Consider the following 18,129-nt stretch of genomic DNA (forward strand, 5'->3'; position numbering starts at 1 on the left):
GCCCCGGACCAGCAGCACTGCACGTGACGATCACATGGCTGTGTTTTGGCAGGCCCGTCACCCACAGCACTCAAAACTGCCACTCACACTCACCTGCCCATAGAAACGTCACGTTCATCAGAGTGAGTCTGTGTGTGTGTACACATTCCATGTCACTCCTGAGAGAAGTGTGAGCCACAGGCTGTGAACGAGCTGAGAGACTCAGAATGACAGCGCTACAAGAATCAAACGCGTTATTTGCAAATGCAAACGCAGTATATGAGCACAGCATGCATGCACTTGGGTATGTCTGTGTATTAAAACCAAGATTATAAGCAAGTAGCAATTACTGGTTTACAATTCTGAGAGATGGCAAACACTTAGCGTTCATAAAGCAACGTCATAAAGCATGATGTGTTTCTCGAGCATCAAATCAGCATATTAGAATGATTTCTGAAGGATCATGTGACACTGAAGATTCAGCTTTGATATCACATGAAAATTACATTTTAAAATACATTCACAGTTATTGTAATAATTTTATAATATTAGCTGACTGCTAAAGCATGGTGTCAACATCAAGATCGTGAGTTTGATTCCACATAAATGGATAAAATGTTTACATGATTGGTTAAAGTTGCTTAAAAAGCCACTTAAATCTCTAAGAAGTTGTTTAAAACATCTGAATTATGTCCTTTCTGCACTACTAGTGTCAATAAACAGAACTGCAGTTTTTTTGGACTTGCATGCGTGCATCTCATGCCCTGTGTGGGAGCATTTCCATGCACAAGTGTTTTCAATATCGCAGCGCCGAGCCATGTTTCTCTTCACCCACCAGCTCTGACACTCACAGACAGGAAGTGGGAATGGATGTGAGATGAACAGATCACTCTCCTTATATCAGAGAGAGAGAGAGAGACACACACAGGAAGACAGAAGCACTCTCTCTCCCTTGACACTCTCTGCTTTCCCTCCTGCTAGCACTCATCCCGTTCTCCTCTCGTCTGTTTTCCTCATTCACGCAGGAAAGGAACACCTACAGGAATCCATGAGGTCATGGGAAAGGGCCGTTAGCCATTATAAAAATATTGCATTTCATACTTCATGCTCGTATGCAGTGAAACTTCAGCAGGATTTAATTCGGTTAGCCTGCTGCTTTTTCTCGTTCATCCATCAAACTAATTATTGTTTCAAGTTCTAATTAAGTTGCAAACTGATTTACAGAATACACCACCTCTTTCATGCGGCTTATCAACCCACGTAGGTAACAGTTTATTTAGGGAAGTTTTTAGATTAACGAACATTGGCTCTCTGCTAACGAATGATATTTGTATCTTATGATGCAGTTACAGTACAGTATGTTGCGGCTCATTTGACTACGACATGTTAAAGGGCTGTGGATCTGTTTTCATGATTTTCTGAATTTATTACTTGTTTTCCAGTTTAAAACTATAAATTTGCTTTTCTTACTAAATTCAATTCAATTCAATTCAATTCAAATTTATTTGAATAGCGCTTTTCACAATGCATATTGTTTCAAAGCAGCTTTACAGAAAGTGCATTTCAGAAATGTACATAGAAAAATACAGTTAGTTAATCATGTATTAATTTAGTAAATTGAATTGAAATTCATTCCAAATTCAGGGTCAGTAAAAAGAAAAAGAATATTATTGATTGAACATTTTGAACATTTGCAATGTTACAAAAATATTATATTTTAAATGAATACTGTTCTATTCATCAAAGAATCCTGAAAAAACGTATCACGGTTTCTCAAAAATATTAAGCTGCACAACCAGTTTTTAAAAATTCAGCATCAAATCAGCATATTAGAATGATTTCTGAAGGATCATGTGACCCTGAAGACTGGAGTAATGATGCTGAAAATTCAGCTTTGCTGTTACAGGAATAAATTACACAAACTTGTTAGAAAAGTGAAATCATCTACCATATCATATAATTTTTTTCAATTAATTTTTTTATTCATTCAGTTTTGAACTCCTCTGCTTCCTCATCCTAGGTGGTTACTAGGGTTTTTACTTGCTGTCAAAAAAAGCTCTCTCTCAGGTCTCAGTGATCTCCATGTCTCTCAATATGGCTCTGCTCCTGTCTCTTACCATCCGCCAAAACACCCAAACACTGCTGCTTATGGGAACATAGACAAAGTTTTGTTTGACTGTACTGAGTGCTTTCTTAACAGCGGTCGGATATCTTGTTGGTAAATGTTCTCACACTTACCAATGTTTCCCACCCACCAGAAACACAAACCCAACATGTCACAGACACATTAGTCCAACTGCAACATCTACAAATCACATCAAGCGTCTTAATAAGCAACCTCAGAATAAATCCCAGGGCTGACATGGTTCATATTTGAAGAGTGTCCTCCTTAACCTGTCGCTGTGTCTTACATTCCAGGTTACTCTCGTAACTCAAACAGCGTGTCTCCTCGCGGGTACGTGCCGACCTCCACACCTCAGCAGGCCAACTACAACACCATCACCTCCACCATGAACGGATACGGAGCTGGAATGACCAACTTGGGAGTCCCGGGATCCCCGAGCTTCCTCAACGGATCCGCCGCCAACTCTCCTTACGCAAGTGAGTGTCCTGTTGGTCAGCTAACAGATCCTGGAATTCCTGCTGAAAAGACCAGTGTATTGGGCTTCTTAACTAGTTTAACCAGCAAGACTTTTCACTTTCAGTTAGCCTCACTAGCTAGGCTACACTCTTAAAAATAAAGGTTCCAAGAGGGGGTTTGTGTGCACAATTTTGTGTTCCAAGAACCCATTTTGGGTTCTGAAAGAACCTTTGAGTAGACAGTTCTTTTCTTAAGGCCCGTTCACACCTATAATGATCAACATTCTGTTTATTAGCATTCAGTGCAGTTATGGCATCTGCCGCTTTAAATGCTCGAGTGCTTTAAAGTCAGGTGGAGTCCAATTCGCAGTCAGTTGTGTTTTTAATCATTCATCAGCTTGAAAAAAACGTTCTGAAAATGATTCCAATAATATTGTTCCTCTGTCTCATTATCGTTATAGCTGTGGTGTGGACTTCCCTATTATATGGCAATGATTATTCAAACTTTATACAGGGTTCGCACAAGGTCCTTGATGTGTTTGAATTTAGCTTTTAGAAATTGAAGGCCTGCAATACCTGGAAAATCGTCTTGTTTGGTTAAAAAGTGCTTGACATTGAAAAGGAATGTATGTATGAGGTTTGTATACCTGAGAACAAATATAAATTTTGGAAATGGCATTAAATTTAATTCAGCGATATGCACTATATTCTCCATATGCAGTGGTCAAACCACCCTAATTTGACTGAAAAGCAACCAACCACAGCTCACTTTTTTATTTTTTATTTTACGGGTTGGAATGGTTTAAGTGGGAAAGTTTAATTTGAATGATGTATTTTGAAGGTATTAGCAATAAGAGAAAATACATTTCAGGAGTTTGAATTCTTGCAATGAAGAAGTGGAAGTACATGGAACCATCAATACCAATATAGAACCTTTATTTTTCTAAGAGTGTAGACTGACTCATCAGCTACAAACCAGCCAGGATATGTTAGATACTGTACTAATTGTTTCAGCAGGGTTGTTGTTAACTCATCAGTGTATGTTTAGGATTCTGAATGGTTGTCTAAATTCAACTGTTGTGAGTCTAAAAAGTTTGTGATTTTGGATATCACAACAGGCATGTTTGGTCACAACTCAGCCAGCGTCTTAATTCTAATCTGAAATGCTAAGGTTGTTTGTTTGTCTGCGTGTTCTGTGAGGGAAAGGTTATTGTCTGTCTGCTGTTCCATGCACTGTGAAAGTCTCCATCCGAACTAACTCCACGAACACTCATATTTTTTCATCTCCTTTCATGTCTAACACATTAACGACTCCTCCATGCCTCTCACTCACTCCGTCACACGCTCGCTTTCTCGCTGCGGTCAGGATAGTGAGCTTTCTGTCTGCACTTTCATGTAAATACGTCTGCTGCTGCTGTATTTTTTGGGGGGGGAAATCACAACGCTGGGGGCCTGACAATTACAAATGAGGTTTATATACTGAAGACTGTTCATATATTCGATATATAGCAGCTGTATTTTGTGTGATTGGCACTTGTTTGGCAGGCCGAGCTTTGCACAAAGCTGTTTCGGGGCAGGTTTGCTTTCCATTCATTATAAAAATGGGAAACAAGTTGGCAGGGGTTTTCAATTGGAATTTCATTGAAGGAAATTCATTGTGGGTTTTACTCCAGTTTGGTGAGAAAGCTCAAGCTTTCTGCTCAAGACTCAGCGCCAAGACCATTGGCTTTTATTACCTGTCTTTCTCTCAAAGCATGCAGATGACCGCATATTAGATGTCCTGATAATTCCGTCTATTGGAATGCTTTACGTATACGTGTGTCAATAAAAGAAAGCAGCTCTCATGTTGATGCTTCTGCAAAAGTGTGGTTTGGCAGTCAAATGTGGACTACATTGACATAAATACTCTTCAAGAGTTCTAAGTTATGGATCAACTTTGCAATGCAGGTGTAGCACACGGTTTCATTCCCATAATACCTCACTCTGCCATAGCCCCTCCCCTTCAATTAACCCTCTAACAATCGGCATGACCCACCTCATAAATCTCATCTTTGTGTGTGCGGGCGTGTGTGTGTCTCTGTGTGTGTGTCTGTTTCAGTCACCCCCTCCAGTCCTCTATTGGAGCACTCTTCCTCCTCCTCTTCATGCATCCCTACTTCCATCTCTCTGTCTGCGGGCCCTTTCTCATTCTCTCCTGTCCATATGATCTCTGCAGTCAAACAGAAGAGCGCCTTCGCGCCTGTCGTCCGGCCACAGACCTCCCCGCCCCCCACCTGCACCAGCACCAATGGGAGCAGCCTACAGGGTGAGCACCCCACCCCTCTCCTGACTCTGAGCCAATCAGGAAACAAGACCCTCCTCTAGAATGTGTCAACAACACAAAAATGGCACTAAATTTTTTAGGACAAAGTTGATCCATAACTTTCTACTTTTTACTTATATTGGTTGCATTTACAGCAAAAAATAAATAAATAATGTTTTAGTTTTTCATGCAGGTGGTCAAGATGTCTGTTGGGGAAAATTAGTGTAAAATAGTATCAAAATTACTTCAGAGTTGCATGGAGTCAATAACTTATTCATAAAAGATCACTTCTCAAGTTACTTGCATGCTATGAGGCCAAAAACTTTCTTATATTCTCAAAATGTTACAATATGACTGCAGATCAGTTTGTACTAAGGAAACTCTTAACTTTAAACTGTTAAACTGTAGAAATGTTAGCTAAAAGTATTACACACTCCAGACTGGCTGTGGAATGAGCTGCACTACTGACCCGTAATAACCATAATTTTATGGTTCAAACAGGTCATACACTGCAAAAAATAAAATAAAAAAAAATTATAACTAATGATTTTCTGTCCCATTACAAATATCTAAACATTCTTAAATCAAGATACTTTTTCTTGGGAAGAAAAATGACTTGTGATATTAAGTCTTGCTTTCTTAAAAATTGACAATCTGCCAATGAATGGGGTCAGAAAATTCAACTTAATTTTTTTTCTGACCCCATTGGCAGATCATTGTTCTTGTTTTAAACATAAACTCGCTAAATTTTGATACATTTTTCAGAAAAAAAGACTTAGGCCTGGTTTCACAGACAGGACTTAGACTAAGCCAGGACTAGGTGTTAGTTAAATTAGGGCATTTAATTATATTTGATAAACGTGCCTTAGAAAAAACAATTACTGAGACAACACAATGGCACTGACATTTTAAGATATGTCAGTGCAAGTTGTTTTCAGTTAAGGCAGCTCAAACACGCATTTTAGTCTGGGACTAGCTTAAGCCTTGTCTGTGAAACTGGGCATTAATATCCTAAGTCAAATCTATCTTGATGTAACAATGTTTGGATGTTTGTACTTAAAAACAAGAGTTAGAGAATCATTTTTTTTGCTGTGTATATCCGAGTAAAGTAGATAATACTTGTTATTTGAACCGTCTCTGTTTTTGTCGACTAACATCTTGTTGTTGTTCTCTTCCAGCTATGGCGGGTCTGATTGTCCCTCCCATGTGAAGAGGAACCTGATCTTCCTCTAAGGCTTCATTGAGCCCACAACAAACTCACTGGCTCACCAAATCTGTCTGCCACTCCCTTATTGAACATCACCAGTCCTACGAGGAGCTGCCCGAAAAGAACATCTACACCTGGATCACTAAAAAAAAAATATATATATATGAAAATGTCCCATGTCCTGAAATGTCAATAGATGTGTTTGTTTTGCCCCTCTAAGACTTCATCCTTGGAGACTCTGAGAACGCCGTACCGGGTGGCATTTCGAGCAGGACCATAAAAGCTGGATAATATCGCAATGTGAACGAGAAGCCGAGGTTTTGATACGTCCACGACCGTAGGGGCTTCTTTGCATGGCTGATGTTGTCTATAGACTGGTTCCTCTCTGTTCGTTTCATATTGTATGTCTGTCCTGTTTCCACTGTGAGAAGAGAGACGCCACTCATCCAGATGGGACTGCCACAGCTCAAAACGCCAGTCGTTCCTATTTACAAAATGCAATGTCTCTGGTTTTTAACATCAAGCTGATTTTATTCCCTTCCGCTTTTGTTTTAAACAATCAGAGTGGTGCACAAAGACGAAATGATCCCAGACTGAAAACCGTGATGTTTAGCAATGATCGGGATGATGGATGTCAGCCGTTTTTCCTCATACTGTTTCTGTAGTTCCAGTGTAGTTCCAGGTGTGTGGATAGGTAGATTTAAGCCAGGAATGCTTTCTGCAGTTTTAATCACATTTAGGTACCAGACTTATTGTTGAACTTCTTATTGTGCTTTTTTGTATGTATTTATAAAGTTCGTTTCGGGATTTCTTTGGTGAGTTAGGCCTGAATAATAGTATCAAATATCTGTCAACACATTTGATGTCTTAATACCTTTTAGATATTGTAAAAAGAGTGAAAAATAAAAGGGATTACACTTTTTTTGTAAAAACAAAAACAACAATGACAAAAAAAAAGAGGTCTGGACATGACCAGGACACCTGTTTTTTTTAAAGCAGGGTGTAAAACTTCACCACTTTTGTAAAAAAAAACAAAAAAAACAAATCGACAAAACATTTTTTCAATCGTATATTTAATGTTTTCTTTTTGCTAAAAGCATTTGTGTTCTTGTTCCTCCTCTTGTCTTGTGTGTTCTTGTGAAACGTGTATGATCATAGTTATTTCCTAATGCACTATTTTTGTTGGGGCACTTACAAGAGCTATGTATCTTAGCAAGCAGAAGAAAATAATAATGATAATAAAAAAGAACAAAAAAAGAGAAAACCTTATACAAATATGCACCAGTATGTTTTCAGATGATTTTTTTGGGATTACTCTTTGCTTTGGTCATTATAGCTGAAATTGTTCATCATGTGATTTTGTTGATGTTTCTAAAATGTTTCCATAATACTTCTCTGTCCTTCTTGAGGTTTATTTTTACATTAGATATTCGTTGTTTCGCCACACTGCGTCGACTGGTGAAATGTCAACATTTTTATGCTGTCATATCTAATGTGCCACATGATTATTGTATCACATGTCCAGAAACGGACCGTATCAGAGAAGCCTAAACCTGTTGAAACAGAGCACATTTTGATGTGGAACCATTCAGTGAGGTCAGTGTGGCTAGTGATATTGTTACTGTTGTTGCGCACACATGCACAAGTTATGCAATCTGTATTTAAATGCAAATCGCTATCCACATTTCAGTGGATGAGCTGTGAAATTAAATATTGGAAGGAGATATAATGATGCCTTAAAATAGGATGTGCTCCAACATTCCAAATCAAAAATCAAGAAAAAAGTCTGTGATATGATACATTAAAAATGGCAATTTTCAGTTGAGAAAATGTGGAAAATCATTGAGGAAATATGACATAGGTGACCAACATATTGCAGGTTGTCATCTTCATGAAGGTGGTTTCTTTGGTTGGACACGACCAAATATCACTAACTGTGAGCACTTGAAAACGACGTAAAATGTTAATATTCCAGTCATGTTTTTTTCCTATTTTCTTGAAGTATGTGAAGATGTGTGTTTGCAAAGATGATATGTGAAAGAAGTAGTGGTTTCTGAAGACCTCTTTTAATTTCACAGGTGACCTAATTACTTCATATTCGTCCTTTTGGAGTTTAGACATAAATGGGGTAAAGAAAATACAATTTGACAGTGCCCTATTATACTACAACAGCTGAATTCAATCTCAAAGTTCACATGAAAACATCTCAGAGATCCAGCTTGGCTGGACACAGTCAAACACACACACGCGCACACACGTCCATCCATTTCACCCATGCATTGAGTTTCCTAATAGCTTGTGAAAGGTTTTTTGTCATAGATGTAGAGAGCTGGCTTCTGCCTTCTTTCTCAAACCCTGTTTTCTTTGGAAATGTTGAACTCAAAGTGAAATGAAGAAAGGTACTGCATCTTTGTGAAATATGAAATATTATATCAAAATATATCAAAGCACAATGTTTAATTAATGTCTTTAGAATTCAGATAGGGAGATGTATTCTACTTTCCTTTTTTCTCTCTGACCATGCTGTAAATAAATGCATGTTTTTTTCAGATTTTTTTTCCCTGTGATCCCGTGCTTTTTGTACAGAAACAGAAAAATAAAGATTACATTTGGCTTGAAAGCATTTTGTTAAGCGTCTTTATAACGTGAAAAGCACAGCCTCTTTTTCACTTTCACAATGTTTTAAAACATCAACAGTCCATCGAGTTATAAAAGTCACTTTTTATGCTGTGCTTCTCAGCATGGGGTGGACCATCTCAGGCCAGAAATCTCCAGCTCCGCTCCAAACTTCACAGCGAGGCTCATCCTTCCAAGGTTTCGACCTTTTGGTCTGCTCTGCCTGCCAGCACTGCTCAGTTGATGGGATATATTTTTGAAACCTTATCCAAAGACCACATTCAGTTTTTTTTCCAAGAGTTTTGGCCCTCAAATCCAATGCGCTGAACCTGCATAAAGACACATTGACCCATGCAGATCAGAATCAATCATTCCTGAAATCACTCCAGCGCAGTAATTTTCCTGAGCTCTCTGCTTGGATAGGACAGAATGAGGGAGATATTCAGAACGTGATTTGTGCTCATGTCAAGGAAATATCTGAGACATGAAGCTGGTGGCCTTTTGATTACCTCTAGAGTTTGACAGTCTCACAAATTGCACAGTCGACACTGGCTAGTTTACAGCATGTCTGTCTACACCTAAAATCAGTCTTACTAGCTATCCACTATATATCTCAGAGCAGAAGTTTAAAGGAAAAGTAGAAGAGAGTACACAGTGCAAAAAAAGATTCATTTGGCAGTGTTTTTAAGTATAAATCCAACTAAATGTAAAGGTTTATGCTTACACTGAAAAAAAACAAAAAAAACAATTGAACACATTTACATGTATTGGTGGCTTCAATGCATGTGTACAAGGGAGAACCGTCATGTTAATGTGAGCATGCTCAGTGTAACTGCATCAACGTGTGTTTTTGCTCATCTACAGTGAAGAGTCAGCAGCCGGACATTGTATCTTTATCTTCTGGGTCCTCACAGCCTTTGATGCCATTGGGCAGCAGAGCTTGTATCAAAGCTTTAGCTCATAAACAGGAAATCTGCCTGGTATCTCCAGAACGTGTGGGAGTATCAGAGCTCCGTCTATCTCCCAGTCCATGCTGCCGAGACCAGACTCCACAACCCTGAATGAGCAAGTCTCCAGCACTACCATGACCCTGCTATTGTTGCTCAATGAATATCCACTTGTCTGTTTGTGAGTGGGAGAATGTCGTTCCTCAAAGATGCAAGGCTGCTATCAGTGTCTGAGTTTTCCCATGGAGAGTTTTGTGTTTCACTGCCATCCATACGTCAGCCCTACGATAACAGTTCCACGCTTCCAATACCTCCACAAAGAAATGACTGGTGCAGCCAAATGACGGACATCTTGTGTAATGCATTTCGGCAATCCAATAAGATCATTACAAATCACACTGACTGTACAATGATGAAACCTATTGAATCGTAGGCTACGACGCAAGTTAGAATTGAAGAATAAAAGGTAATCAGCATGCGCTAGTGGTAAACAAATAGAGCAAGATGAATCGCACTTTGGCAATTGTGTTTTTTAATGTGCGCTAAAAAGTCGAAAGAGGAGAATATGGACACGGTCTTGGCTAGGGAAAAGAGGCCAACTTGGAAAGCCAATTTTGCAAATGGAGCTTGAAGTAAGTAGTTTTAAGTTTTGGCGCAGTGTCGCGTTGATCAATGCGCCATTTTATGTTGTATTTGTATTGGCTAGGTCATAGCAGCAAACACACTTGAGATTATCATGCTTTCTGAAACTGTCAGAAAATGATCGCAGGCTATCTTTCGCAAGGTCATGACAACGGCCATCTTTGAATTTCTCTCAATGTATGACGTAGGACCAACTTTTTGGAGCCACGACCACAGAAAAATCGCTAAGATTGGTCAAATTTCGTCTGGGACAACCTAAAACCATACAGTGTGTACCAGGCATAAAGGGGAAGCATTTAGAGCTGGTTTGTCAAAGCTTGAAACCACCAGCCACACCTGACAGTTTTAGGGCAAGACTCCCGTTTCATATTCTTGTTTGATGGACATTTCAGAAGAAAAATGTGGCATTAGTGGAATATGAAAACAAGTAAAGAATTTGTGGTAAGTGAGTGAGAGACACTGGTTTGTATTTGTTTCTCATTACCCTAAAAGAATAGCTCGCTCAAAAAAGTCATCGTTCAACAAAATGTATTCAGTTAAGAAGTAGAAATACAAATGAGTGTGTGTGAGAAAACATTTGACTCATAATGTACCTTTTTCATTTTTATATTTTATATGTTGTTCCCCAATGTGCATTTATGTACAAATAATACAAGAAATAGTTCTCAAAGACTTCCTTTCCAGGTGTTTGGGTGAGTCAGAGAACTCAATGCCATGATGTCACTCCTCAAGCACGGCCCATCTGCGTATCAGCCACCCTGACAAGTAAGGAATGGCCAAGCTTCCTGTGTCCTGATGATGTCATAGTGACAGTGCAGGCCCGCCGTTGCTTTTGCGAGGGGTTGGGCAGCAGTAAAACAGGCCCAGAGGACTGACAGGGAACTGTAAGTCATCTTAAACAGGAAGTGCATGAGGCCTCAGCCTATGATGACATAGGATCCCTCCACCAACTCTGCACAGTTCACAAGGTGCATAAATCACCCGTGCAAAAGTTCACCTCCAGCCAGGGAAGCCACGATCGCTGAAGGAGTTCTGGAAAGATCACATCGGCCCATCGAAACCATGTGTTGCGCTATGGTCGGCCCTCGTCTGAAGGAGAACCTATTTAGGCGTATCTCCCGCTGTTGGTTGCGGTTCCCTCCCGGATTTGACGATTGTGTTACAGCGTGGCACAAGCAAATGGCCTCTGCAGGTGTGAGTTATTGAGAAGTGATCCATCATTCTTGTCAAAGCCAATCTCGGTTTTGATCGTGAGATACGTTTAAATGTTTGTTAGGGCTACTAGCAAAGAGAATTCCATACGGGGGAGCAAGAATGGGAAAGATCTCACGCTGACATCCATGGGTCACGCGGTGATCTAACGTAAGAGAAATTGACGTGGTTTGATTCAGTTCATGTGCGTTTGCTTATAAAGTGAGACATGCATTGCTGAACACTTGTTACTTGCTCTTCCTCCACCTGTCATTGAGTATGACAAGTGTTACCGGGTGGCTCTCGATGAATACTGCTTTAAAGATGCATGTCTTTCACAGCCGAGGTTGCTGCAAAAATCACCTGTCAGAATAACTGTTCAAACCAAATCAGTTTGCCATTATAGAGGAGAAAATCTCACTTTAATTAGGAGGCTTATAACTGCGTGTGACCGCAGCGGCGTTTCTTCCCAGTTAGTCCCTCCTTCCTGTCATCACCTCCGCCTAAAACCACACCTCATTCTCTCACCACGATCTCTCCGTTTTGAAAGCGCTCGCTGTATTCAGCTGAAGAAATATTATCATTTCCGTTGCCAATCGGACCTTGTGTGGCCCTGAAGCGAGAGGGCCGTGTGGAGAGTGTGACCGGGTCACCGAGACGAAGTGTCGCTGGATGTGGTTGCTCTGCTGGGGAAGAAGCGCTGTCACACCCCCCTTGGCGGGAAACTCGATCCTAGCGGCTAAGAGGCGAGCCGGAGAAAGCCCCATCACTCCTCCAACATCCCAGAGAGCTTGCGTCCCGGGAACCCTGCTTGTGTTGAAAGAAGAATAACATCCCTTGTTTTGTTTTGGTATTCGCTTTTTTTCTTTTTTAGACGGCCTTCGTTCGTTCGAAGACAACCTCGGTGTAAAACGCCTCCTTGAGAAAACAAAGGAAAAAAAAGTACACTTTACACCTGTTTCCTTTTTTCATCTGTCTTCATTATTCTGTAGGAGGCAGGATGTTTGGTTTGGCTGCGACCTGCCTCATGACTTAATCCCTGGGTGCTATTGTTAAATTTTCGAGAAAAAGAATGAAAACCAAATGTGGTGTGGGACCGAGGATTGAGTTTCAAGCCTGCGCTTTAACAGTGTTATATTTCCAGCCGTGCAGGCCAAATAATTCACTTATGTTTCTCTTGTAATATTATGCCAAACATGAGATCTTTACTTTGTCAAATCTGGTAAATATCAAACCCACGATATCAATAGGAAAACAGTTTTAATAAGCATTCCCAGAAGAGGTCGGAGGAACACCTCTCACCTGGAAGCGATTAAACGGGACAGGAAATGGAGGCAGAGAGTGAGTGCTTCCCAATAACGCCAACCCCTGAAGAACAAAAATATGCAGAATCATCATAAACCATTATCTGAGAGCAGAGACAATCGCTGCAGACATCTGGAGCACAAACTAATTATTTATACAGTAAATATATATTTTAATATATGTCTTCATAAGATGTAAACATGCACTTCTTTTTGTTGCAAACGCCCAGTGAAAAAACAAATACACATTACTATACTTTACATAGAATCATTTTATTAAATTTAACAGAACAGAATTTAACAATGAGATTTTATTAAAAGTGGGGGGTTGTACCAGTATTTTTATAGTTAACTAAAACCATATTCTATAATTGAAATAAAGCTGAAATAAAATAAAATAAAATAAAAATATTAGATGAAAGGCCTAAAATCAAAACAAATTAAAAATGAAATGAAATGAAATCAATGTTTAAGTTGAAGTACTAAAATTACTTAAATAAAAATAAAGCATAATAGAAATATAAAAATGTAAAAAAGTGATAAACGCATTTAACAAAAACTAAAATTAAAAAAGAAAACTGAAAATACAAAAATAATATAAAAAGTTAAAACAAAATTCAAATAGTATATAAATAATACTAAAATAAGAATATTGTGTATATAAAAATGGTCATCTCATCTAATTATAAACAATTCCTTTATTTTTATGTACATTGAAGTACATTTCATGTTAAATTGGTTGCATTAATGTATGCAAAGTTTATCTTTAGTCTGTTTTGTACTTTACAATCGAACTCAAAGTTGTCCAAGAAATTATATATTTTACAGTACCATTATATCCATTATATATAGGTCGAAATGTTAAATATATAGGGACCAAGTTGCCATCCCAGATTTTGTAGTAAATGTAACAGGAAATCCGTTCAATTTTGTTAAGATGGGTCACCACATGTCTAATGTAAAATCCGGGTCCCGAAGCAAAACCAGGTGAGAACCACTACTTTAAGGAAAAGTTCTTCTTTAGAAGATTCCTGTTGAGCAGGGAAGCCCTTCCCGATTGAAATTCAAACAGCAGAGACACTGTGATCATCTCCCAGGTACAAATCAGAGTTAATAAATCAATCTGCAGCCTGGGTGTGCTCACTGTCACTCGCTAAACAAATGGATTCTGCATGCTTAATGAGAACACAAGGAGGGGGAGGAGGGCTGGAGGTAAAGTAACTAATACCTCTGATGGAATCAGCAGACGTGAGCTGCAGACACCTGCCAAAAAGCAAACGGCAGCGGCCCAAGTCAGGGATTTGGCCAGCGAGGCCGCGGCGGCATCTGCGTAGGAGAGCTTCTCGTTCCGTGGCAGATTTACAGCTGACCATGAGGCTTTTCTTGGAGAGACAATGGGCTGTCGGAGCACCCAAAGGCACGCAGAGGATAACTACAACAGCAGATCGTAAAGAAGGTCTGATGATGATGATTCTAATCCAGGCCTTTCTATAGATGTCAGACTTATTTCGTTAATACAAGGTGATGAAATGAACAGATGAGCAGCAATCAGCACTGCAGCTGCAAAACACATCCTCTTGCACATGTTCAAAACCTCACTTCACTGGCTGGATCATTGCTGCATGTCTACTGCAAGTTTTTGGTCTACAGGATCATGTTGTTCAGGAATTTTCTTTGGGAGATTTGAGATGTCTTTCTTGAGCACTGAAACGGTTTCTTCAATTTCAGTCACAATATTTAACATGACATTTTTAATGTATTGTTATGGGCTCTCGGAGAGGTTTGTGTAAGCAAGGAAATGAAAAAAATAAATAAAAAATTGCTTTTTCAGTGGCTTTGATTCCAGAAGTTTCCACCCTCATGTCCTCCTCAGGTATTTCAAAGCAGGTATTCAGGTTTTAAAGCCTTGAACCAAACCAACCAGCTTTGAGATTAAATCACAACTTCTTTTCTAATTTATAAGCACTGGCACTAAGATGTACATCAGGGCTGGGTAAAAAAATATCGATTTCTCGATTTTAATCGATTCTCATTTTTACGAACCGATATCGATTCTTAAATCCCAAGAATCGATTAGTCATCCTGTTTTCAGCTGATGAATGAATGTAACATGTAGCGCGCATTCCATCCAATAAATCGCAATAATCTTTGTGCTTTGTTACTATTGATATGAAACAAAGTCTCAGATTTCAAATTACGTCCATTTTCTTACGAAATTCAAAAACATAAACCGTTCTGGCGCTGTGGCGTGAGATCGCTCTGGCGCAGCTCAGCTCTAGAGAAGCAGCAGCGCGCACGTGATCTTCTCTTCCGCCTTAATAACACCAGTTACAGCGCAAAATAAACATGAATGAGCATCTGTAAGTGTGTTAAAAGGTAGAGTACAACTTACAAAATCCGTATCAACTGACATGGAATCGCTCAATCAGTGTTTCAACCGTGGAAAGACGTCAGTAAATCAGCTTGTAAACAATGTCATGTAACGTCACATTTACCTCAGAAAAACCATATCCAGTGACCATAAACTTATTAGTCAGCTAGAAAAATTAACTCTAGAGAGGAGCATTTTGCTAAATATATGCACCATATTACATATTCATTATAATTTTTAATGTTCTTCAATTTTTAATGCATGTTTGAATAAATCTGGCAGGTTTTTATGACAGCCACCATTTAAATGTTTATATTTCATATAACTTTATTATTATAAAAATAAATAAAAGTGTAATTTAAGTGTTTGTTTACAAATCAGTTAATTTTTACCTTCAATATTATAGTAGGCTAATGAAGCCTACAGGCTACAACCGACTCCCTTAGTTTACAGCATTAGTTAAGAGATTTGTTTTCTTTGAGAAAAATTGCCATGTATTGTACCAAATATCCAAAATAATCAATATTGAATCGAAATCGAATCGAATTGCAAGCTTGTGAATCGAAATCGAATCGAATTGTGAAATTTGTGTCAATACCCAGCCCTACTGATGATGTCATCTAATAAGAAATTACAGTAAAGTATAAAATGTATTGATTATAAATATAAAAGTTTTCTCTGTAACACTTTACAATAAGATCTTGTTTGTTAACATTAGCAAAAAGCTAACATTACCTAACAATGAGCAATAGAATTATTACAGCATCTATAAACCTCTGTTAATGTTATTTAATAAAAATGTTCATGTTCATGCTAGTAATGTTAACAGGTAAAAGTTTCGATCTTAAAAATGTATTAGTAAATATTGAGATTAACATTAACTTAGATTAATAATATTTTTCATTGTTAGTTCGTGTTAACTAATATAGTTAACTAATGTTAACAAATGAAACCTTAACCTAAAGTGTTACCCATTTCTCCATGAAGAAAAGTGGGATTTCTAATTCTGTAACCTGCACCAAACACACACTTCTCTCGCTCAAAACCAGCATTTACTTCACAGAGCATCATCTATTCTCCACCCATGAATATTTATCTATTTGACACTGTTCCAGGTGCCTTCTGGGTAAAAGCATTTGTGAATGTTGGTGACAGACTAAATGAAAGTGTGTATGAATCTAAGCAGAAATCCAATGATTGAAATGGGACCATCTGCAGGAACATTAAAAGGATTCCCAGGGAATGCATGAACTGAAAAAAATGTATACCAGAATGCAATGCAAGTCGCTTTGGATAAAAGTCTGCCAAATGCGTAAATGTAAATCTCTATAATCAACAATTATCTTTCAAATCTATCATCTTAAAGAAGTATCCACTTATTTATTCATCGTCATGGTCATATCATGGCTGTATGCACTGTAAATTTGATAGACAGACTAAATGTATATATTTAACTCCTGAATTTGTCTAACGTTATAAAATATATATGTGGAAACTGTCAGCGATATGCATCTATGTTGCAATGGACTTTTAGCGCGTATGCATGAACATGCATGTTTCTGTGTGAGAGCCCTGTAGAAAATATTCCATATAGTCTTGCGTCCCATGAGAGCTTTAATGGGTCATTCCGCATGTTTACACAGCAGCCGAATTCTCAGCAAAGCGTCTTCGACGAAGTCAGTTCTCCGTTAACTATGCGAGGTAGCTTGTGGTGAGCGGCGCTCTCATATATATTTCAGCTCAAGCAGATTGTTGAAGGACTTTTGAAACAGGAGATTTGAGATGACTCAACTTTCACTGCAGCCGTATAAACATTCACTGCCGCTCTGCCCGAGATCCATCAGTCTGCCCTTAGTGAAAGCGGCCATAAAAAAATCCCCTCCGGGAACAGTGAGAACGTATGAGAGTTCCAGCCTGGCAAGGACTAATATTAAAACAACGAAGCCCCATAATTATCATAGAATTCCAAAGAAGGCCGGCCCTTAATTAGGCCACACAGGATCCTCTTTATAAAGTATGGAAGTAATAAATAAGCCATTAGCTGGGCACTAAAGGCGCAAGAAATAAAACCCAGTGCAGGAGAAGGCAGAGATTGGCCTGAACTCAAAGACTGATGGTGAATGATATACTAAAGCCCCTGGGTCACAGATCTTCATCACTATTCTGAAACACAGCTCGGAGCTCGACTCTTTTTCTACTGCACTGTGATTTATGGGTCATGTGACCAGCTGCAACTATAGGCACTGAGGATGGGAAGCTCCGCCCACACCTGTTAGCTGAGGTACGGCTATAGTAAACAAGTCACACAAATCATTGTATCATTATGTACTGTTAGGCGTAATGCACCGTTGGTTTACAAAAAATGCTCAGGATTATTTATCGCTAACGTCACACTCGTATCCAATATGCGGTCAAGCGCAGTCTTGTCAGGGCTGCTTTTGAGGTTGAGAAAAATCTCATATCTATGAAATTATGAAACCTCTCCTTTAGGAACCGTACAGTTTTATTAGTTTTACAACGGCAGCCGTTAACGAATGACCGCCTTCACATACCAAGTAAAAAACAGCAAAGTTAATGGCTAACAAAGGAAGTCAGGAGCAACGCTAGGCTGATTATGGCAATAACTCTCACAGATACTAATTACAAATGGCTGTAAAATAAGTCAAACTGGTCATCCTAATGAGCACACCAGAGACCTATTGTTAAATTCCATTAAAAAGATCTATTCTTTCTCCTTTTTCTTTCCATTTTTTTCCACAGCATCAGTGTCACGTTATCAGACGTAACACAACAAATACAGCATGTCTCTTAAAGGTCGTTATGCTGTAAAAAGTTTCTTTAGGTAAATTATTAATGTAATTATCCAACTCGAAATTAAAACCGATATGAAAGAACCACAGAGTGTCAACATATAAAAAGCATGTCCATATTTTAAAATTAAGCTTTGGCTAATTAAATAGACTGGATCAGGGAGACGATTCTGCTATCTA

At 38.8% G+C, this 18,129-nt stretch overlaps 1 protein-coding gene across 6 annotated transcripts in view; it reads left to right on the forward strand.

Moving 5' to 3' along the window:
* Positions 1-8,685, forward strand: part of LOC307171369 (transcription factor COE3) — a 104,002-nt gene extending 95,317 nt beyond the window's left edge. For 2 of the 6 annotated variants that reach the window (XM_079892958.1, XM_079892959.1), the window contains exons 14-16: positions 2,398-2,580; positions 4,658-4,864; positions 6,040-8,685. In XM_079892958.1, coding sequence (XP_079749084.1) covers positions 2,398-2,580; positions 4,658-4,864; positions 6,040-6,071 — 422 coding nt within the window. In that variant the 3' untranslated portion in view covers positions 6,072-8,685. The remainder of the gene's footprint in view (positions 1-2,397; positions 2,581-4,657; positions 4,865-6,039) is intronic. The other 4 variants (XM_079892960.1, XM_079892961.1, XM_079892962.1 and 1 more) reach the window with 2 other exon arrangements.
* The last annotated feature ends 9,444 nt before the right edge of the window (positions 8,686-18,129 follow it).

The sequence above is a fragment of the Squalius cephalus genome (genome assembly GCF_949319135.1).
Source record: "Squalius cephalus genome assembly, chromosome: 14".
NCBI lineage: Eukaryota > Metazoa > Chordata > Actinopteri > Cypriniformes > Leuciscidae > Squalius > Squalius cephalus.